This window comes from Zootoca vivipara, chromosome 5 (genome assembly GCF_965207765.1).
Source record: "Zootoca vivipara chromosome 5, rZooViv2.hap1.1, whole genome shotgun sequence".
NCBI lineage: Eukaryota > Metazoa > Chordata > Lepidosauria > Squamata > Lacertidae > Zootoca > Zootoca vivipara.
The window spans coordinates 49,995,297-50,016,406 of NC_142588.1; the positions used below are offsets into that span (position 1 = coordinate 49,995,297).

The 21,110-nt window shown below is 40.4% G+C and overlaps 1 protein-coding gene across 24 annotated transcripts in view; it reads right to left on the minus strand.

Moving 5' to 3' along the window:
• Positions 1–1,120: 1,120 nt before the first annotated feature.
• Positions 1,121–21,110, minus strand: part of ADD3 (adducin 3) — a 105,707-nt gene continuing 85,717 nt past the window's right edge. For 16 of the 24 annotated variants that reach the window (XM_088670624.1, XM_035134156.3, XM_035134158.3 and 13 more), the window contains 10 exons: positions 20,459–20,608; positions 18,263–18,406; positions 18,081–18,179; positions 17,518–17,697; positions 16,448–16,705; positions 15,062–15,181; positions 13,569–13,658; positions 12,187–12,310; positions 10,464–10,559; positions 1,121–4,648 (listed from right to left, as the gene is read on the minus strand). In XM_088670624.1, the coding sequence (XP_088526750.1) occupies positions 4,356–4,648; positions 10,464–10,559; positions 12,187–12,310; positions 13,569–13,658; positions 15,062–15,181; positions 16,448–16,705; positions 17,518–17,697; positions 18,081–18,179; positions 18,263–18,406; positions 20,459–20,608 (1,554 nt within the window). In that variant the 3' untranslated portion in view covers positions 1,121–4,355. The remainder of the gene's footprint in view (positions 4,649–10,463; positions 10,560–12,186; positions 12,311–13,568; positions 13,659–15,061; positions 15,182–16,447; positions 16,706–17,517; positions 17,698–18,080; positions 18,180–18,262; positions 18,407–20,458; positions 20,609–21,110) is intronic. The other 8 variants (XM_088670630.1, XM_088670635.1, XM_088670632.1 and 5 more) reach the window with 1 other exon arrangement.

Below are 21,110 nucleotides of genomic sequence, written 5' to 3' on the forward strand. Positions count from 1 at the left end.
AGCTACCAACGTGAGTTTGACCAAACTGCGGGAGGCAGTGGAAGACAGGAGTGCCTGGCGTGCTCTGGTCCATGGGGTCACGAAGAGTCGGATATGACTAAACAACAAGTATAGCCTTGCACTGCATACACAGGACTGTATCAGGACTGGAAGAAAAGAACATTATTTTGTTTCAACTACGCCAGACCAACACAGCTACCTACCTGTAACTGTAATTATAATAATAATAATTTTCTTTTCTTCCAGTAGCACCTTAGAGACCAACTAAGTTTGTCATTGGTATGAGCTTTCGTGTGCATGCACACTTCTTCAGATACAGTATACTCTGCTCTGAATGGTTAATGTCTGTTGGGAGTGTATACACAAACAAGCAGAAGCAATTCTGGATCAGTTGCTATGAATGTAGAAGTCATATAGCAACACAGTCTCCTTGTTTCCAGACACTGCCTAATTTTTTAAAGTTTCTCTATGACAAGTAGAAGTCTACAAACCCAACTAGGGACATGCATTTATAATACTCTATCCTAACAACTGTGTATATTATGTGATTACAGAGTTCTAGACCAGGGGTCCCCAGACTTACCGTGCGGCGGGCTGGAGGGCAGGGGAGTGCGCGCCCATGCGCATGCGCACACGGGCGGGAAAAAATCGCCGAAAATCGCTTGTGCGCATGCGTATGGGCCTCCCCCGACCCGGAAGTGCACCAGAAATGACCTCTTCCGGGTCGGGAGAGGCCCATACGCATGCGCACAAAGGATTTTCGGCGATTTTTTGTCGATTTTTTAGATCGTCGCTGCGCCGCGCGCCGTGAGAGCGGGCGGCGGCAGCGGGCGGCGGGGGTCGTCGCGGGCCGGATTGGAAGGCCGATTGGGCCGCATCCGGCCCGGGGGCCGTAGTTTGGGAACCCCTGTTCTAGACCTTCTGAGGATAAAACTAAGTATAGAAAAATCACATATTTGTGTTTGCCATATGGTAATTTTGGAGTTCATTTTCTATTTTAAAAATAGAAGTTATTACTCTTAAACTATACAACTCCTGTCTTCTGCTACATATGATTGCTTTAAGCCTACAGGTTATGAAAGTTGAGGAATGCTGTAAATAAGTTAGTTTCCAAAATCCATGTATTTAAAATACTGTTTATTTGTGATTTAACATTAATTAGCATTACATCTATGAGCAATTTCCAACAACATTTATATTTTTTTCCACAGGACACAGAGTTGGCTGGCTCATTCTTTATGCCAAAGCAAGTAAATAGAGGCATTAGCAAAAAAAAAGGTGCAAATAGTTCACGGTTGAATTTTTAAAAAAATATTTACGCACATTGCATTCATTTAGATATATTTTTTTAAAGTTATGAAAAGCATAGTTCACAGGTTACTGTTTCTACATATGTTGTAATACAACACAAAAATGTAGAACATAAACAAAGTTAAGCAACTTATAGATTTCCACTATTTTTTTAAAAAAGAACACACTGATTCGAGTATTTTGAGATATCTAGAACAGGGGTTCCCAACAAAATTTTCTCAAGGACCCCTCATCGAGCCGCTATTGTGACAAGGACCCCCATTAATTCCTAATCCTAAAATTAAAAAGTGAGAGCCAAATTAAGAGTCTTTTTATATTTATACGTTTTTTACAGTTCTTCCTCTTCATCTGTAGGCCTTTGTCGTTTTAACGAACCACTTTTAAACCAATGGTCCATTTTTAACTACGCGAACTGTAGCTTCCGCAAAAAATGCTTTGTTTACAAACACTACTGTTTTGCAAAGAGTAGTACTGTTTTGCAAAAAGTATGCCGTTAGGTGGCGCTTTACAAACACTACTGTTTTGCAAAGAGTAGTACTGTTTTGCAAAAAGTATGCCATTAGGTGGCGCTTTACAAACACTACTGTTTTGCAAAGAGGCAGCGCGGCCAGGGAGGAGGGAGGGGAATGGAGAAGACAGGGTACCTGTGCAGTAGCGCACAAATGAAGCCGACGCGCGCAAAGCATCTTGGGGAGGTGAGCGTTAGTAGAATGCGCGCACTGCCTCTTTGCAAAACAGTAGTGTTTGTAAAGCGCCACCTAACGGCATACAGCAGAACTACTGCCTCTATCTAATTCTAGTTTTGCGCTAGACTCTGCTCATGGAGGAAGCGGCCAAAACAAAAAATCTGTTATCATACAAAATATATTTAATATATTTTTTATTCTAATAGCATATTGCGGACCCCTCTGGCATAGCTCGCGGACCCCTGGGGGTCCCCGGACCACCTGTTGGGAACCACTGATCTAGAATATCGTTTCCAGAGTCACTCCAGCGCTGCATTTTCACACTTACACAGTCAAAGCTAACCAGCCCTGCAACATGCTATAGTCAATTTTTTCATGCCAAACCACAACCCAGCCATATTTTAACAATCTATATACGGTATATATTTCAACTGGCAATCTGGGAGTCACATTGATATTTTGAGGTGTAGTTGCTCTTGTGGCTACTGATGAACAAAGGCTAGTTTAAAGGCCCTAGGCAAATTTCCATGTTAAGCATGTATTTACAGGTTTGAATTTTTCTTTCTTAAGTTTCAAAGCAAAATAAAGCTACCAGCAAAAAGGAGCAAGTGGCAGGATCAGCACCTATAGCGCTTGACTAATTGGTTCTCCTTGAGAAGGCAAAACTCAGATTAAAATTATCCCATTAAAATCAATGATAGCAAGGGGTGAACGTGTGGCGCCCCATATGAAAGCCTATACATTTTATATGAAACGGCTGTTCCATTAATTTAATAAAAAATACCCCCAAATCCATACCATATATTTTATGAAAAATAATCCACAAGCTACTATTCTCTTTACCTCCAACCCCTTATTCTTCCCATTTCACTTTCCCTTTTTCGGTTTTGTCTCCTTCATTTGGTTGTGGGCTTTTCCAGAGGATCAGTTGATAGTGCAACATAGATGCAGTTGCTTCTAAGCTGTTGCATGGAATCTAGACTCCATCCCTTGTGGAAGCACTTTTGCCATGGGCATTTTGCATTTTCCTGCACCTGGATGGCAATGTTCACTCGAACAAAGCAATCTTTGCCATTGGAGTGCTTTCGGAATGTAGCTGCATGAGTTTTACACTCTTCACCCGATGGCCTTGATATTCTGTCAACATGGTACCAGCACTCTATATCTGCAAAGAGGGAGCTCACAGAGGACTTGCAACTGAGTGTCTCAAGGCAAAGAGGGAAAGAAACCCCTTGTGGCTTTATCTTGACCAACAAGTAAGTCCTCAAGACTTTGCCCTGAGAATTTAGTTGGACGTGCTGCAGAAGTAACGCAGAATGGCTAAGGGACATACTTGGAACTGATCTCCTGGATAGGCCATATGTTAACAAGTTTATTTTTCTTCATTCAACAGCAATACCATGAGGAAAAAAATACAGTAAGATTTAAACCTGAATCCAGTTAAGTTTATACGCTTTCAACACCCAATAATCAGAGGTTCTGGATTCCTGAATTATATTTAAGTATACTCTACACCAAGCATCCTTAAATACATTCTATTGTTAAATGCTTGGTTTACATGCCTATAATACTTTATACTGAGTGGTATACAAAAAATTCAACGTATAAAATTCTTTTTCTGTTTTTGCCATAGTTAATCAATGTTAAGCGTATAAAATCCCCTTTATTGAAAAATAAGGGCTTTCTCCCTGCCCCCCCAACTGATAGAATAAAAAAAGTTTTCAAAAATTATATCTTACTAAAATTAAGTATTTGGCAAAAGTTATTATTGATGAATGCAATTTTTACAGAGTCTGTAAAATTCCAAATGCAATTCCTTTTGCAGTTTTCCCCTCTTAATATTATGTGCCAGTGTATCATAAATGACCTATGGTTGAAAAGGTGAGGTGAACAGCACCCTGTGAGGCAGGAGTAAAACAACTGCTATGGTCAAAATCACAATACTAAGAAATATCATCCAATTACAGAGCGAGGCAGTAGATTTAAAAAACAACATTATCTGATAACTCAACAGCTACCTTAGTGACACTGTGCTGAAGGTCTACTAATTGAGAAAACTCTCCATGTGTAACCATAAGGGTATTTGAAATTACAATAGTGCTATATTGGAACACCTGCCAGTGTTAGTTTGTGGTGGACCTATTAAGTATTTCAAACCCTCATAGTAATTCTTACACAAACTAATTAAGAGATGAATTCTTTGCTTCATTAAAATAACATTGTTTCTATTTAATTTTACTTTCCAGTTCTGCTTTTAGGTTAAGGCCCATTTTTCTGCACAACCCTACCTAACGTGACTAAAACGTGAACTAAAGCATGGGTTTGAAATGTGCAATGTAGCCTCGGAATGAACTGCACTCAGGCTTCCACCTTCTCCTTCTTTTTGTTCTTTTTTAGGAAAGATGGAGTACGGAACTTCTTCTTCTTCTTTGATGGTGATTTCGAAGGAGAGCCCTCAGGGGAAAGGGTCTCCTCAATTTTTTCAGAGGCCTTAATGGTGATCTCCACATTCTCTACAGTACTAGTGGTTAACTGGCTGACTCTGTGTGCAAGATCCTCGTCCACATCATGTGAATCTTCTTTGCCATTCATTATAACAGCCGGAATCTCCAGAGAGACGAGGTTAGCATCCTGTTGGTAATCATCATTTTCTGCAAAAAAGAGAGAAAGCAAACGGAGGCATTTTACTCTTTGTTATACTGATGGTTATGCAGCAATCCTGCACAGGTCTAAAATGCAAGCAGCATATTGGGACACTGAGAGAATAACTAGTAAAGCTCTCCTCCTTCCTCTACCAGCATCTTATTTTTGTTTAGGTATTTATATCCCACTTTCCCAGGCAAAATAATCTACAAAGTGATGTTTTCCTCTTGCCCCATGTTTTATTTGAACAAACAAGCCAGTATGTAATTCATTAGCTATATTAATTGTAGGATATGTGGAATCTGTGGGATGGAACACTGGGGCAGACAAGTCACAACAGTTCCTAGAGTGTCCACTAACAGGAACTCACCTGGAGGGACACCTGACTACAGGTCAGTTCCTGTTCCCTCAGACATGCAAATGAGTTGGATTAGACAAAAGCCCTAGCCTGCAATCACTCTCTCTCTTAGCTACTTCCTTCCTCGATGAGAACACATCTCCAGAGAATCTCCAGTTAGCATGGTTCTCACTCTAGGCCTGCAGCCAAGAGTGAGACCAAATGGAGTCTTACTTTACTAAGTAGTCTCTAGATGTATATATACTTGTAACTTTTCTAAGCAAGCCTGCCTTTCTGAGATTATGCTGTAACTCAGGATGAAACTGTAAGTAAACTCTATCTTATTTTATAAACACTGTGTTGTGTATTTCTTTTAAGAGGGACAAAGGGGACCTTTGCCAGGAAGTGTAATATTGAACTATAAAGTGTAATATTGTTATAGAGATTCTAGCGAATCTAACGCACATGCTTTGCTGCGCACAAAAGGGGAATGTCACTCTGCTGATATTGGAAGCTTGCTAACACAAGCTTGGATAGGATCTATCTAATAATATATCCTAATCCACATCCCTAACATTCCCATAAAGGGTTATTACGGCCCAGGACTGCGTATTTTTGTGTATTTTTGAAGGATTGCTTTGGATTGTGATTTTGAACTGAGTAGGATTTTTTCAGTTAGAACTTCCTGGTAAGCACATGGTCTATTGTTCTCCAGTGTGCCTAGGGGATTAGCTACCCCTCCCCTCCCTCAGAGTTTACAGCACTGAGAACTCAGAGGCAGTGAAGATTATTTTGCATTTTGAGATATTTTTAGAGATTTTGATTTTGGAATTTTTGGCAAATTTTTGAATTTTGAGAAATTTTTAGAATTTTGAGATTCCAAGATGGCTTTTGCAGATTTTGATAGTGGAGTTAAGCCAGGATTCATGGCTCTAGATGATGACAATTATGTATTTTGGAAACAACGCCTGATAGCATTTTTAGATGCAAGGAATGTTTTGGATGCCATTGAAAAACCTATGCCTACTGGCACAACAGCAGAGGATTTAGCCAAGATAGCAAATTGGAAACGCATGAACAGCGAGGCCAGATACATAATTTTGAGTGGACTTCGCAACAGGCATCTAACATCAGTTAATAGCAAAGATGATGCAGCTAAAATCTTAAAAGATATTGAGCGCAGGTATGGAGCATCTACTAAGAACTCCTACAGGAATTTGATGAGCAAATTAACTGCGCTGAGGATGAATTCAAGAGAAGAATTCACTGACCATATCAGCAAATTTAGTGAAATTGTTCAGAGGATTGATCTTACTCCTAAAGCCCTTGATGAAGAAACAAAGGTTTCATTTTTGATAGCATCTCTAGGACCAAGCTTCAGTTCATTCAAGAGTTGCATGGATCACAAAAAGGACCTGACTTTTGAAGAACTGATTGATCATTTGAGAGAGGAATGCAGAGATTACCTTGATTCTTTAGAAAGGAATACAGGGAGAAAGGACACTAATTATGCTTCCAAGCATTTCCAAAGGTCCAGACAAACGCCAAAGGAAATAATTTGCTTTAACTGCAGTTTAAAAGGGCACATGGCGAAGGAATGCCGGGCACCTAGGAATAAATCCCGCCCCTTTCCACCAAAAGGCGAAAAGAAGGGGGGTCGTGGGCGTGCAATGATATTGCAAGAAAGAAATGTAGCTTTGAAGGAAAGCGCAATAAGTGGCTTCTGGACAGTGCAGCAAGCAGCCACTTCTGTTATAAAAGGGAATATTTCAATGAAATAGACAATAATAAACAGTCTGAGATTGAAATTGCTGATGGAAATGTTATAAAGTCAATAGGTGCAGGATCTTTGAACTTGAATTTCAAAGTGAACAATGAGTCTTTTGATACTACAGTGAGTAATGTTAAGTATGCACCAAAGCTGAACTGTAATCTAATAAGTGTGTCTAGCTTGGACAAGAAAGGTTTTGAAATTATATTTAAAAATGGACAATGCAATGTGATAAAAGATGGTGAAGTGTTTATTCAAGCCAAACTAATCAATGATGTGTATGAGATTGATATTTCAGAGAATGAGTCTGCAAGGGTTGCACAACCCAGCAGAAAGGATCAACCAGATCTGGAACTCTGGCACAAAAGGCTTGGACACAGGGATACCAACCTTATCCTGAAAATGCAGAAGGAAAATCTGGTAAAAGGTCTACAGGTAAAGAATTGCAGTACACCAATGCCAAACTGTACAACTTGCATAACTGAAAAGGCAGTCAAGCCTTCCTTCCCACGTTGTACAGAGAAGAGAAGCACAAAAGTCATGGACACTGTTCATACTGACCTATGTGGTCCGCTGAATGTACCTTCCCTAGGAAACAATAAGTACATTCTGATATTTATAGATGACTTCTCAAGATATTGTGTTGGATATTTTCTAGAAGAAAAGAGTCAGACACCGGAATTGTTCAAACTGTACTTAAACATGGTGAAGAACAAATTCCAGAGAGCTCCTTCCACCTTAATTTCGGATAATGGTGGAGAGTTTTGCTCACGGCAGATGAAGGCCATCATGGCACAAGAAGGCATAGCACATGTAACTACAGTTGCTTACACGCCTCAACAGAACTCCATTGCTGAGAGAAAGTTTAGGTCTATTATGGAGATGACAAGGTGCATGTTAAAAGAGGCCAACTTGTCACAGAAGCTATGGGGTGAAGCGGCGAATACGGCGATTTATTTGCAAAACAGATTGCCTACAAAGGGTGCAGAACGCACACCATTTGAACTTTGGCACGGGAGAGTCCCAAGTCTGCAGCACATACGTGTGTTTGGAAGTGTCTGTTATTACCACGTGCCCAAAGAGCGCAGACACAAGCTTGACTCCAGAGCAAAAGCAGGTATCCTGGTTGGATATGCTCCTGGAGGAAAGGGATATAGAGTTCTAGATCCAAAGAGTGGCAGAGTAGACCCATACCATGTGGTTCATTTTGATGAACTAGGAAAGTTTGATACAAAGAACACTGTTATTGACTGTTCTAGAGAGTCACCAGATGAAGAGTTTATAAGTTTTCCTTTAGCACAAGGAACTAATATACCTTCTAGTGTCACAACACCCCCTACAGGCGACACCCCAGAAGACGCAGAGGTCCAGACCCCTGGCGGCACCAGAGACGAAGAGGAGGAGCTGTACGTGGACATGCCAGCGTTGGAGGAGGATGAGGATGCTGATGCGGTTGCACAACCAGAGGTCAGATGCTCATCCAGAACCAACAAGGGCGTTCCGCCACTACGACTGTCCTACTTTGCAGGGTCGGCGTCTCCACCAGAACCTTCCACTTGGGAAGAGGTAGAGCAGATGCCAGCCACCGAAGCCAGTCTCTGGAGGAAAGCCGCGCAGGAGGAGATTGACGCACTGCACAAGAACAAGACCTGGACACTCACAGAATTACCTGCTGGTAAGAAAGCAATTGGGAGCAAATGGGTGTTCAAGGTTAAAAGGGGTTCAGAAGGGGAGGTGCAACGTTACAAAGCAAGACTAGTGGCACAAGGTTTTTCACAGCAATATGGCCACGACTACGACCAAGTCTTTGCACCGACAGTAAGATACAGTAGCGTAAGATTACTTTTAAGCATCGCAGCATCAAAAGGGATGGAGGTGAAACACATCGATATAGCTACTGCGTTTTTGCATGGGGAAATTTCTGAAGAAATTTACATGAAGCAGCCTAAAGGTTTTATAAAGCCAAATGAGGCACATTTGGTTTGCAAGCTTCAAAAGGGACTGTATGGTTTAAAACAAGCAGCCAGAGCCTGGAACTTGAAATTGCATGGAATGCTGGTGAAACTTGGGTACAAGCAAGGTGAAGCTGACAAGTGTTTGTACACTAAGCAGAGTAATGGACAATTTTCTTATATTCTTGCCTTCGTTGACGACCTTTTAATCGCAACGTCAAATGACAGGGATTATAAAAATGTAGTCCAGCACCTCAACAAGGAAGTGCAAGTGAAGGAATTAGGACCAGTTGAGTATTACCTTGGGATTCAAGTGGAAAGAGAACAGGATGGTTCATTTCTACTTAATCAGAAGCAAAAGATAATTGAACTGTTGGAGAGTATGCAATTGCAGGATGCAAAACCCGTCGACACCCCGATGGCTACAGACTTCTTAAAGAACCAAGAGGATTCGAAGCTGCTGCCAAACAACACCGAGTATCGTTCAGCGATTGGTAAACTTTTGTATTTAGTTACCACGTGCAGACCTGATTTAGCCAATGCAGTAGGGATTCTCAGCAGGAAAGTGAGTAGTCCCACTGAGCATGATTGGGTTGGTGTGAAGAGGGTGGTTCGATATCTTAAGGGTACAATGGATTGTAAATTAAAGTTACCAGCTGTCAGTGACCCTAAGCTCATTGGGTACACTGATGCTGACTGGGCGGGTGATAATTCTGATTATAAATCCACAAGCGGGCATGTCTTTATGTATGGGGGCGGAGCTATCACATGGGGCAGTTATAAACAGAAATGTATAGCTTTATCGTCTACAGAATCGGAATATGTTGCGGCTACAGAAGCGTGCAGAGAGATTTCCTGGCTGGACCAACTCCTAACAGACTTTGGCGTGGAGAGAAAGGAACCTATAAGCCTGCTGGAGGACAACCAAAGCTGTCTAAAGCTGGCGCAGAATGAGAAGTTCCTAGCACGCTCAAAACACATTGGGGTCAGGTACCACTACGTTCGCCAGATGATACAAGATGGACTTGTCGAACTGTCGTACTGCTGCACATCGGAGATGACAGCAGACATCCTAACAAAACCCCTGCCAAGACAGAGTTTCCAGAACCTGCGTGTCAAGCTGGGACTCTTGGGTGGTTGAATAAAGTTGCTTATGTTTTGTTTTGTATGTAATGAATGTTGTGAATTGCCTGAGAAGGGGTTTGTGGGATGGAACACTTGGATAGGATCTATCTAATAATATATCCTAATCCACATCCCTAACATTCCCATAGAATCAAGGTTTCCAGCTATGTCCTAGCCACAACTGGACACTTACAGACAGTGTATCTGAATAGAATGTGATGCAGTGACAATTCCAACAGAGCAACAGCATAGACTGTTATGTTAGCCTTGTATTATGAGCCAATGCACACATATAACCCTGGGAAAGAAATGCGAGTGCTTTCTCCAAATGATATGAACACAAATTGTTGCAGGAACAGGAGATCAACATGGTGTTGAAACTGTTCTGAAGTGACCTGTTCTGAAGAATGAATGAGATTATAGGTAAACCTACCCTATTTAGAGAGAAGATATTGGATTTTTAACTTTTGATAAATCCGGTAGGATTCTTAAAAGATGTAGCTCAAGAAAATAAATCATAGTCTTCACATATTGGCAAGATGACTATATTTTCATTTCCTGATCTAAGTAATTAAAAGTAATTGGCAAGGAAGCGTGTAACAGGCTTACGATACTGCATAGGACATTACATTGTATACCTTCTACTTTTTCAGGGACATTTTGTGGGGACTGAGTTTGAGAATTAATTTGTGAAACAGATGACCCATCATCTGAGAATAATTCCTGATCAGCATCTGTAGGACAAGAGCTTGAATTAGTAAAAGCCATGCCAAAATGAAATAAATGCAAAGAGATCAGTGTACGTTAGTGCATACAAAACACAAGCAACTTCACTAGCACTGACCTGATTAGTATAATTATATGTGTTAACATTAGTATAATTTCATCCTATTAATAACCCAAACTTAGTATATTATAACACACTCTATATGGTCCCAATTATTTAGAAGTTTTCCATGCAAACATATGTTGGTTACTATACAAAATAGACAGAACAAACTATGCAACGTTAGTGTTGAAAATGCTAGTGTTAGACAACAGCAAATTAGCAATTAAAGTTCCTTATCAGATGCTTTGAATGAAGATGGGTGGAAAAGTTTTTGTAATGCAATATTTTTACCTTTGAATCTTTATGCTTTCAAAAATAAGAAATGGGCAAGTTAGAAGTTTGCTAGCAATAATATCAAGATTGAAGACAAGAGAAAATACTACTGTCAGACTGTTTTAGCTTGAGAAATTATGATTTAAAGATACTTACCTTTAACCCTGCTGATTGTACTACTTTATTGACCTGATACTAATTTCTAAGGCAAGGAGACAATCCTTTGTTTTCAGATGCCGACATAACAGCAACATGAGAAAGCAATACAACTGTGTAACAGATGCCACCCTTCCTTTCTATATAAGCCCTTTTATAGGACTATGAAATTTAACAAGGGTCCAGTTTTAAAATTTACCTAAGACTACTAGAAGTAGTGAGAGTAAAATTAGGGCTGCCATACGTCCGGTTTTTTTCTGGACACTACCAGGATTTCAAAGGTGGAATTAACATCCGGGGGGAATTTCCGAAAGGCAGCACTTTCTGGTGGATCTTAGGCAATTCTGAGAAAAGCTCAACAACTTTCGGGGTGTCCTGGTTTTTACTTTTTGAAATATGGGAATCTTAGTAAAATAGCATGTTTAAAGGGTTTGGTGGCGAAGGGTAAAAAAAGATGGCCGTCCAGTCCTAAAGAAACTGCCCTGGTCCCCTTGGATTGGAGCAACTATTGGCCAGTTGTAAATACTCTCCTCCTTGGGGAAGGTGGTTGAGAGTGCAGTGGCTGGGAAAACTGCAAGCATTCTTGGAGGACAGGTTATTCACATCCATTCCAATCCGGGTCCAGGCTTGGCCATAGGACTGAGTTGTCTTTGGCCACCCTGATGGACAGTAAGCAAAGGGGAGTGCAATCTTGCTCCTTCATCTCTCTGTGACTTTCAATACTACTGAGCACAGTATCCTCCTGGATTGGCTCCATGGAATGGAGTGAACCCTGATCAAGTCAAGATTAGATTCCCTTAGAACTACAAATCACATAGATCAATGGATATTAAAACACAAAATGAATCAAAGTAAGGGGCAGCATAACATTCAAGATTTTACTGGTCACAACACAGCATAGCACTACAGAGAAGAAAGTTGTGAGAAACAAATTCTTGCCAGAAGAGATTCAGGCCTTTAAAAAGTGGAGTTATTGAAGCTTCCATTGATATTATTGAATGTAATGGCTCTTAGTTTAAAAATTTAAATCATTTTTGGTGAATTTAAACTTCACTAAATCTTTACCTGAATATTCTCCATCACCACTTTATCAGAACACTCACCATCTACTCCTTGTTGCTTGCGTTCGATTGTCCGCTTGTACTCTTCCAGTTCCTTTTCAGTGAGATGACTGAATGGGTTGGGAGGGGCTGGTGGGGCATGCTCATCTTCTTCAAACTGCATTGGCTGGAAGAAAAAAAATAAAATAAATTAAAGGGGATAAAGTCAATAAAAAAACAAGCACATTAAACAATTACAAATGAGCCTTTTGCTGGTAATAGGATCCTTCAAAATAAGAATCTGAAAGAAGTGCAGCATTTTTTAAAACCATCAGCAGAACAGAGAATTGTAGAGTTAGAAGGTACCATGAGGGTCATCTAGTCCAACCCCCTGCAATGCAGGAATATTTTGCCCAACATGGGGCTCGAACCCATGGCCCTGAGATCAAAATCTCATGCTCTACCAACTGAGCTACCATATTTTTCTGTGTATAAGACTAGGTTTTTACCCTAAAAATAATGTCAAAAATTTGGGGCGTCTTATACACGGATACATCTCCCCCCATTTTCTTAAATTGGAGTCCCCCAAAATCTTATACATGGGGGCATCTTATAGACGGAAAAATATGGTAATTGCTTCAATTACTAGGTTAGTGAACTTACAGAAAGCGGCTTTAATCAATACCAGGTTCCAGTCAAAACAAACTTTAAAGACTTGTAGAAAGCTTGCCCAGCATTGTTGTTTCAAGAATCCTACAATTTTCATAGCAGTTGTCCACCTGATCTCATAATACATCTACCTCATGTTGCGTACAAGATCCGTTCCGGAGCCCCGTATGCAACATGAGAAGTCCTGAACATGAAGCGCCACGTCTGCGCATGTGCACGGCATGATTTGGCGCTTCTGCGCATTACATCAATCGTCGCATCTGTGCATGCGCAAACTGCCGAACCTGGAAGTAACCCGTTCCGGTACTTCCGGGTTCGGCGCATACGTATCCCATGTCGTACGCAACCTGAAGCATATGTAACTAGAGGTATGACTGTATGTATTATGGTTAAGATGAAAACGGGGGCACAATCCTATCTTCAGTGAAAAATCAAATCACATAAATTATTGCTTCTCTAAAAACTCTTTACAAATATTTTAAATAGGACTGGTGGTTTTAAAATCTGCTTCTGCTTTGTATGAAGAGTATTACAAAAGCAAGGAGAGAATCATATAAAATGTGGAGAATCATATAAATGCTGAACATGCTTTAGATCAGGCTTCCTCAACCTCAGCCCTCCAGATGTTTTTGGCCTACAACTCCCACGATCCCTAGCTAGCAGGACCAGTGGTCAGGGATGATGGGAATTGTAGTCTCAAAACATCTGAAGGGCCAAGGTTGAGGAAGCCTGCTTTAGATGTTATATGCTTAACTCAGACAATGGATAACACTTACAACACTGGGCTTTTTATCCACTACGATTCCAGCAAGCAACTGAGACTGTGGACCTGCAGTTTTTAAGTCATACCGATTTTGCTCCCGAATCTGGAAGGGGGGAAAGCAGAAGGGTTTTGAAAAGCCTTTTCACAAGCACACTGATGTATCAGGAACCTCAAACTTCATATGGGTCACAGAAAACAGATACTATAGTTAATCTATTACTTTACTGTTATTTGTTTTCATTCTAGTCAATCTGCTCTAAAATGGTTACATAGTCATTTTAGAAAAAGCCAATGCCAAGTGTATTTACATTTTTGCTTCAACACGCATGAAATATTATCTATATCCAAATTGCATGCTATTATTAACCCGGCGTTTTAGTCTTCCTTTCCATATAGTTAGATTTAGGAATCAAGAGTAGAAAGTTTGATTAAAAAGCAGGGAGTTCTCAGGCAAGACATATACATTTACAACGTTGAATTTTTACTAAGTTGGCAAATTATCAGTCTGCTCTTCTTTTGTTCCAGAATATCTATTATGACCCAGCTTCAATGTCATGCCATGGCACTGCTGTAGTCTAACATTATTTCTCCTCCTGCTGCTGCTTATGTTGTCAGTAGAGTACGTGTAAATCGAGATAGAACCTCTGTGATTATTCTCTGTCTCCTGTTGCACCAGCTGCCCTGACAATACAGCTCCATGGTGCACAGCTAGGGACACAATGAAAGTTAACTGAAACATAGCCTCCCACTTTGACACTCCTCTACCTCAAGTTTGCCAGAGAAAGTTGCATGCCTAGAACAGATAATTCCTTTTTAAGCCAATGTCTGAGTGACACTGCCATACTGATCTTTTCCAAGAAAAAAGTGATCTCTTCTGAACTAAGTTGACTTGCTCAGGATAGTGGCAAACTCTTTTGATTACAAGCAGATGTGAAGTAAGAAATTCCCAGAACTTCTGCACGAAACATTTTGTGTCTGGCAGGACAATAATTTCCCAGGGTGGAGCTTGAATTAGTATGAAAACAGAAAAATGAATTGGGGAGTGAAAGCAGCCAACAGTCTGCATTTACAAAGAGCCTCTTGTCATTATTCCTCATTGCCATTGTTAAATGCATTGGCTCACTGGGAAATAAGCAGGCAGAAGAGTGTGAGGTTTCTGGCTACCACAGCAGGCTCTTTCTAAAAACTTATAAAGAAGGAATCTCCAAAATAGTGTAATGTTAAAAATAGCACAGAAGAAAATCCCACCTTAAACATTTTTCTTCTGATCAAAATATGGTTTTTGATGGGCATTTAAAAGCAATTTTTCAGAACCAAACTAAGGACAATTTTAGCAAGTTCCTGTTCCACTTAAAGCTACCTTTAAGCTACCAGTAATATTGCATTATATTTTAGATGTTACTGAAAAGTTTTGTAATGCTTCTCAAACAAGCAGAGTAAGTTAGGTACTGATTATTTTCAAGAAGCAAATAAGCTTATGTCTTCAAGAAACCTGCCTTGCCTTACCTTATTCCTCTTTTCCAGTACATCACTTGGATTTGTATTCATTGGAACAAACTGGTTTGGATCCTCAATTTTGATTGGAGTTCCTCCACTAAGCTTAGATGAATCTTCAGCTTTTATCCACTTGGAAAGAAAAAGAGAAATAAGGAAGAATGTTATTGGAAGCGAGGATATTGCAATTTAGTAGTTGGTAAAGGCTAGGGGACATTTCAGGGCAATGGGGTTTATATTAAATTATCCAAGTGACCTAATAATAATCCATTGCCATGCCACTTAGCTTTTCAGTATATCATTTCATCAGGATATTTATATGTGTAATGGTCCTCTAGCTTGAATAGCATTTAGGTATTTTTAATTAAGTACCTGAAAAGGACTGACATTTGAATACTGACGTAGCAAGGATACTTGCTACAGTACTTCCGCTGCCAAAAATACTATAATGAAGGACTGAACATCCACTTTATTTCTTAATTACCTGGATAACTATCCCTCCTAACCAGGGATTTTTATCATTCCTTTCAAGCAGTACTTCTCATAATGAAAATTGCTGATAGAAACTACAAGGCATTGTTGCATTTGTTAAGCCACCACTGGGTGGAGCTGATCTTTTAAAGTTGAATTTATGTTGTGGTCAGATGCCTTGCATAATACTTGTTTTTCATACATGCGCTCTGGAAATTATTCATTTTATTAAATTTATATCCTGTCTTTCCTCCCAAGGACCCCAGGGTTAGAAACAATGAAAACAACTTTTTAAAAAATCCAATATGGATACAGACTGGGGAAGGCTCATTGAAGAAGGAAAGTCTTCAGCAAGTGCTAAAAACACAGCAGAGATGGCTTCTGTGCAATGTTCACAGGGAGGGAATTCCAAAAGGTGTAGGTGCTGTCACACCAAAGGCCTAATTCCTGCTTTGTGCAGGACGGAGATCCAGTGATAATGGTATCTGCAATAGGCTTCACCTGCAGAGCACAGGGTTAAGACCATCTTTCATGTATCCTGGTCTCCAGCTATATAGGGCTTTATGCATCAAAACCAGCACCCTGAACTTGGCAGGGAATTGAAGAGAATAAAATACCATATTTGGGACAGTGCACAGGAATACTATTCTTTTTACCACAACACAGAATCATAGAACTGGAAAGGTTCCTCTTTTTGAAGATGGAGACAACATTTGCCCGCCTGATTATTGGCAGAACTGCTGTCAAAATATGCCATCCACACTTACTGCTCCTTGTTTATCAAAGTAGGCTGGCTCTTTCAAAATTGTAGCTCATTCATGGAATCCACCACAGAATCATAACTTCTATCATACAGGTCACTGTATGGGCCTATTCCCACCCACCCCTTTTGGTATATTCCATCCCCATCACTAGGGAGCTGCTTACTGTGGTTTTACTCCGGGGACTTGTTTCCCCATTCCGGGATTCTTCGGGAACATCTACTTTCAAATATGTATTTGGAGAATTCAACCATCTTGTCTTCTCCCGCTGCTGCTTTTGTGCTAGGAATTTGAGAGGGGAAATTGGAACTGAATCGTCATCAAAGGAAAAGGCAGTCACGGTGGCTGGGATCTCAACATCACTCTTGTGCCTGGGCTTCTCCCTCACAAGAGGCTGTCGATAAGCATAGCCTGTTCTGTAACCCTGTGCAAGAGGGGGAAAGTTTTATACACTGCGCCTGGACAATAAAATCTTTGGCATAAAATTAATCCTAAATCATAATTAATTTTCAGGTGGTAATTTCAACCTCACCCCCATCCCAACTCAAACTGTGACAATATATGTTAACAGTTTCAACACCTTTGTATCCTAACACTAAATGCCAAACAATTATTTAAAGACTGCAGAACAAGTATGGTATGGCAGCACAGTAGCTCTACATCATAGGCCCCACAGAAAGCGAGTAACTCCTTATACAGAGATAGCAGAGTCCAATAAATAAAAAGTGGGTAGGAGATCAGAGATTCTCTATTATGGACCAAACCACTACCTCACTACCTTAGCCAATCTAGTGTGTCCTAGTTCACATATAATGCTAAACAAAACTATGGCTAAGCATGGACATACAAGTGTATGATACTCTCTGGAAAACTCATTGCCACTTAGCTCCTCCTCAGTCCTGCTGCCACTGGGCTACTCGGAGCTCAACCATGGTTTAGCTTAGTGTTACATCTGAACCCAAGCTCCTGGTTTGTGTCACTCCAGAGAAACCAGAAGCTGTAGCTAAGGTTTGGACTCTGCTTACCTCCTGTGGTTTGTCTGGGAGGAGTTTGTCATGAGCATGGATATAAATTGAACTTGAATGTTGACTTATAAACCTACTTCATGTTGCTATTTCTTTTTCAGGTGTCTTATTTACAGGAAAAAAGTGACAGCATAATTTCTTATGGAACAATCCCATGGGGAGCAACTTGTTCAAAGTACTGAGAACTTGTAGATTAGACAGATGAACGCACCAGGTTGTCCAGCATTCTCATCAGTGCTTCAAACTCCTGTTCTCCAACTTTCCACTTGAACTGAGAGGCCATATTAACTCCTCCTCCTCCAGATGCTACCAGATTGTGTGTGAAAGGTTTATACTTCTGTAAGTCTAGGATAAGAAGATTGTCTACGCCGCCTGCAGCCAGTGCATGTACCTGTGACATAAAGGACTCAGTTATTACAAATTTTTCCAAGTACTATTTGAAGGGTGAATATATAGCCTTCTTGAATTTTCTGGAAAGAAAATGCATGCTAATATTCTTCTTTTCAATATGTTAACATGTACAAACATGATAGCTATCTTGCAAAGTGCATTACCCACTACTAGATACTAGGACAAGGGCTGTGTAGCTTCTGTGTACAGCTCACTGTTGGTGTTCCTAGTATATGTTAAACATAGATTTCATTTTCTCTCCTGGATTTCCAGTAAGTAGCTGTTAGTAGCAAGCATCCTATTAAAACACACACAAACAATATTTTTTAGAAGCCAGCATTTATATAGCATTTAAAATGCTTCACATCTCTCTGTCTCTCTCACCTGTGTTTCACAAGCTATTTGCACATTATAGATGTAGTGGAAAGCTTCCTCTAAAGTCTCTCCGAGTGCTACTACCCCATGGTTTCTCAAGACCAGCACCTAAGGAATGGAGACACTTGTAAGTGACAGAAACTGAGTAAGGTTAGAAACCTTGAACAAAAACATTAACTAGAGTGGAATACCTTACAGCTTGGCCCAAGAACTTTCTGGAGTTGAAGTCTTTCTTCTGCTTCATCCAGAGATCCTTGATAATTGTAGTATGCAATATCTCCTAGAATGAGAGCCTCCTGAGAGATAGGAAGTATACCACACTTCATGGAAGAAACCTGTTTCAAAGAAATAACGCTTGTAACATGGAACAAATGTGAAAACTCTTTAATTTTCAAGTGACACTGAAAGTACCTGTTTAATAACTTTAGTTCACCACTATCTGAAAATTAGGAGAACAAGGATTCCTACCTAGTTGATAGCAGACTATCAATAGTTTGTGGGAGTTTTATGGATGGATTGCCATCATATGGATTTTGAAGCAAATGTGGACAAGGCAGATGGTTTCAGAATTATATAGTTCAAGTAAATGGGGAGTTCTAAAAAAAAAGACTAAGGGTTGTATCTAATGGTGTCCCTCTGCTCATGTAAAGCTCTTTGATCCAACAGATGTTTCTGCCAATGAAGGATGTGTGTGTGATTGTTGCGTATTCATACTCCACCCATAGGACTGATCATTCTCATCCCTAAACCTGTTCTTGAGGGTCAAAGGATACTTCAGAACAGAATAGAAGGTGGCATAGAAGAGAATGAATCCAAAAAATACCCTCCATCTCTATTCTGCATATAGGAACCTCTTTGGCAGTGAAAAGAAAACACTGGATACTAGTTATGACCAATCCTGAACTAAGATAACTTGCTCTCAGTTGTCAATGCTCTAATCACCTCCTATCTGGACTAGTGGGGCTGCTTTTGAAGGCTGTGTGGAAACCGCAGCTAGCGTAGTTCGCAGCTGCAAGACTGGTTAAGTGGGGCAGCCTGATGGGACAATGTGTCACCAGTCCCAAAAGTGCTGCACTGGTTGTCAGTGAGTGGCCCGGGCCCAATTCAAGGTGTTAGTACTAGCATACAAGGCTCTAAATGATCAACTATATTGGGGCTTTGTTGGTGCTGCTTCTGTGTACTGCTGTTAACATTCAGGAGGAATTTTTAAACATTCCCATTTACCTAGGCATTGGATGGCTGAAATACATTGTACCTGGCAACCTTGAAATTATTAGCTGTGGTTGTTTTCAAACATTTTAATTTTATTATTACGGTAATAGTATTGTTTTGTTGTTTGAATGTCTGGAAAACTTTGTACTTTTCAGCTATGCTGTACATTCAGCTATTTGTTAATTGGATGCTTCTATAATAATGTAGTTGTTTCATCCAAATACTGCAGGGGTCAGCAAACTTTTTCAGCAGGGGGCCGGTCCATTGTCCCTCAGACCGTGTGGGGGGCCGGACTATATTTTGAAAGAAGAATGAATTCCTATGCCCCACAAATAACCCAGAGATGCATTTTAAATAAAAGGACACATTCTACTCATGTAAAAACATGCTGATTCCTGGACCGTCCGCAGGCCAGATTTAGAAGGCAATTGGGCCGCATCCGGCCCCCGGGCCTTAGCTGAAATACTGAGTCTGGGTGAGCCTAAGTGATTATTAATACATGTATTAATTAATTTATATCAATCTGATGGGTCATTTTAAGTTAAAATTTTGTACTACCGGTATTAACGTCTTCTTTACTGCCTTGCTTTTGAACGGCTATGCATAGCATAACAGCTGAAGTGTCAAACTTAACAAAGGTTAATAATGCAAAACATGAAAATACAGATTATTGCTATATTTACTGCTTTGATCCTATGCAGGAACAGCTTTCATCTTTAATCTCTAGAGTGTGCAGTGTTGGTGTGTATCTGAAGTAGACAAAGACTTGATTTTGATGGTATTGTATGCATATTGTATACATTTTGATGTATTGTACACATTATAGTTAATAGGAATAAAGCTACTTTGATAGGAAAAGCAGACTCAAGAATTTGAGAAATAAAAGAGCACTAAGTATAGCACTTCTATATAACTTGTGTTATTCTCAAGATGAATTAATCAAATGTCAACAACAGGCTGTTTTTGTGCCTGTTTAAATTTGTAAGCATCTGAGAATTACCTTGCTTGCAAAGAGCAGTTGATCCATACCTTGAAGAGCAACAACGTATTAATAGACTTGCTGGAGCTTTGAAGATTCTCAACACAAATCAATCCTGAGCTTCAGTCAATCCTGTAATGGTGTACTATTGGAACATTTTCCTCCTTATGCCACATTAAGAAGAGAACAGACTTACAGCTGCTGTTGCTGGAGTGTGTATGTGGATCACACATCGAACATCAGGGCGCATGGAGTAGATGGCTGCATGAGGGCTGAATCCTGAACTGTCAATGCTGAGATTGGTGCTTCCCTGGTCAACCACGTCTCCCAGTATGTTTACTTTTACCTGAAAAGCCAAGTCAGAGAAACAACACTAATTATATTTCAGTCTTGACTGAGAGTAACCAAAGAACATAGAATTGGCTTTTATAGCTCCTCAACTTTCAGGAGAAACATGGAGTATAGTGTTAGAATTACTACAATATTTAAATGAGTGTGATATGGTATTTTTAAAGCCATTTCAGTCGGCTCTGTTGAACTTCAGCTCTAGGTAAAGGGTAAAGGGACCCCTGACCATTAGGTCCAGTCGTGACCAACTCTGGGGTTGCACGCTCATCTCGCATTAGGCGTACAGCTTCCAGGAGCCGGCGTACAGCTTCCAGGTCATGTGGCCAGCATGACAAAGCTGCTTCTGGCGAACCAGAGCAGCACATGGAAACGCCGTTTACCTTCCCGCTGTAGCGGTACCTATTTATCTACTTGCACTTTGACATGCTTTCGAACTGCTAGGTTGGCAGGAGCTGGGACCAAGCAACGGGAGCTCACCCTGTCACAGGGATTCGAACCGC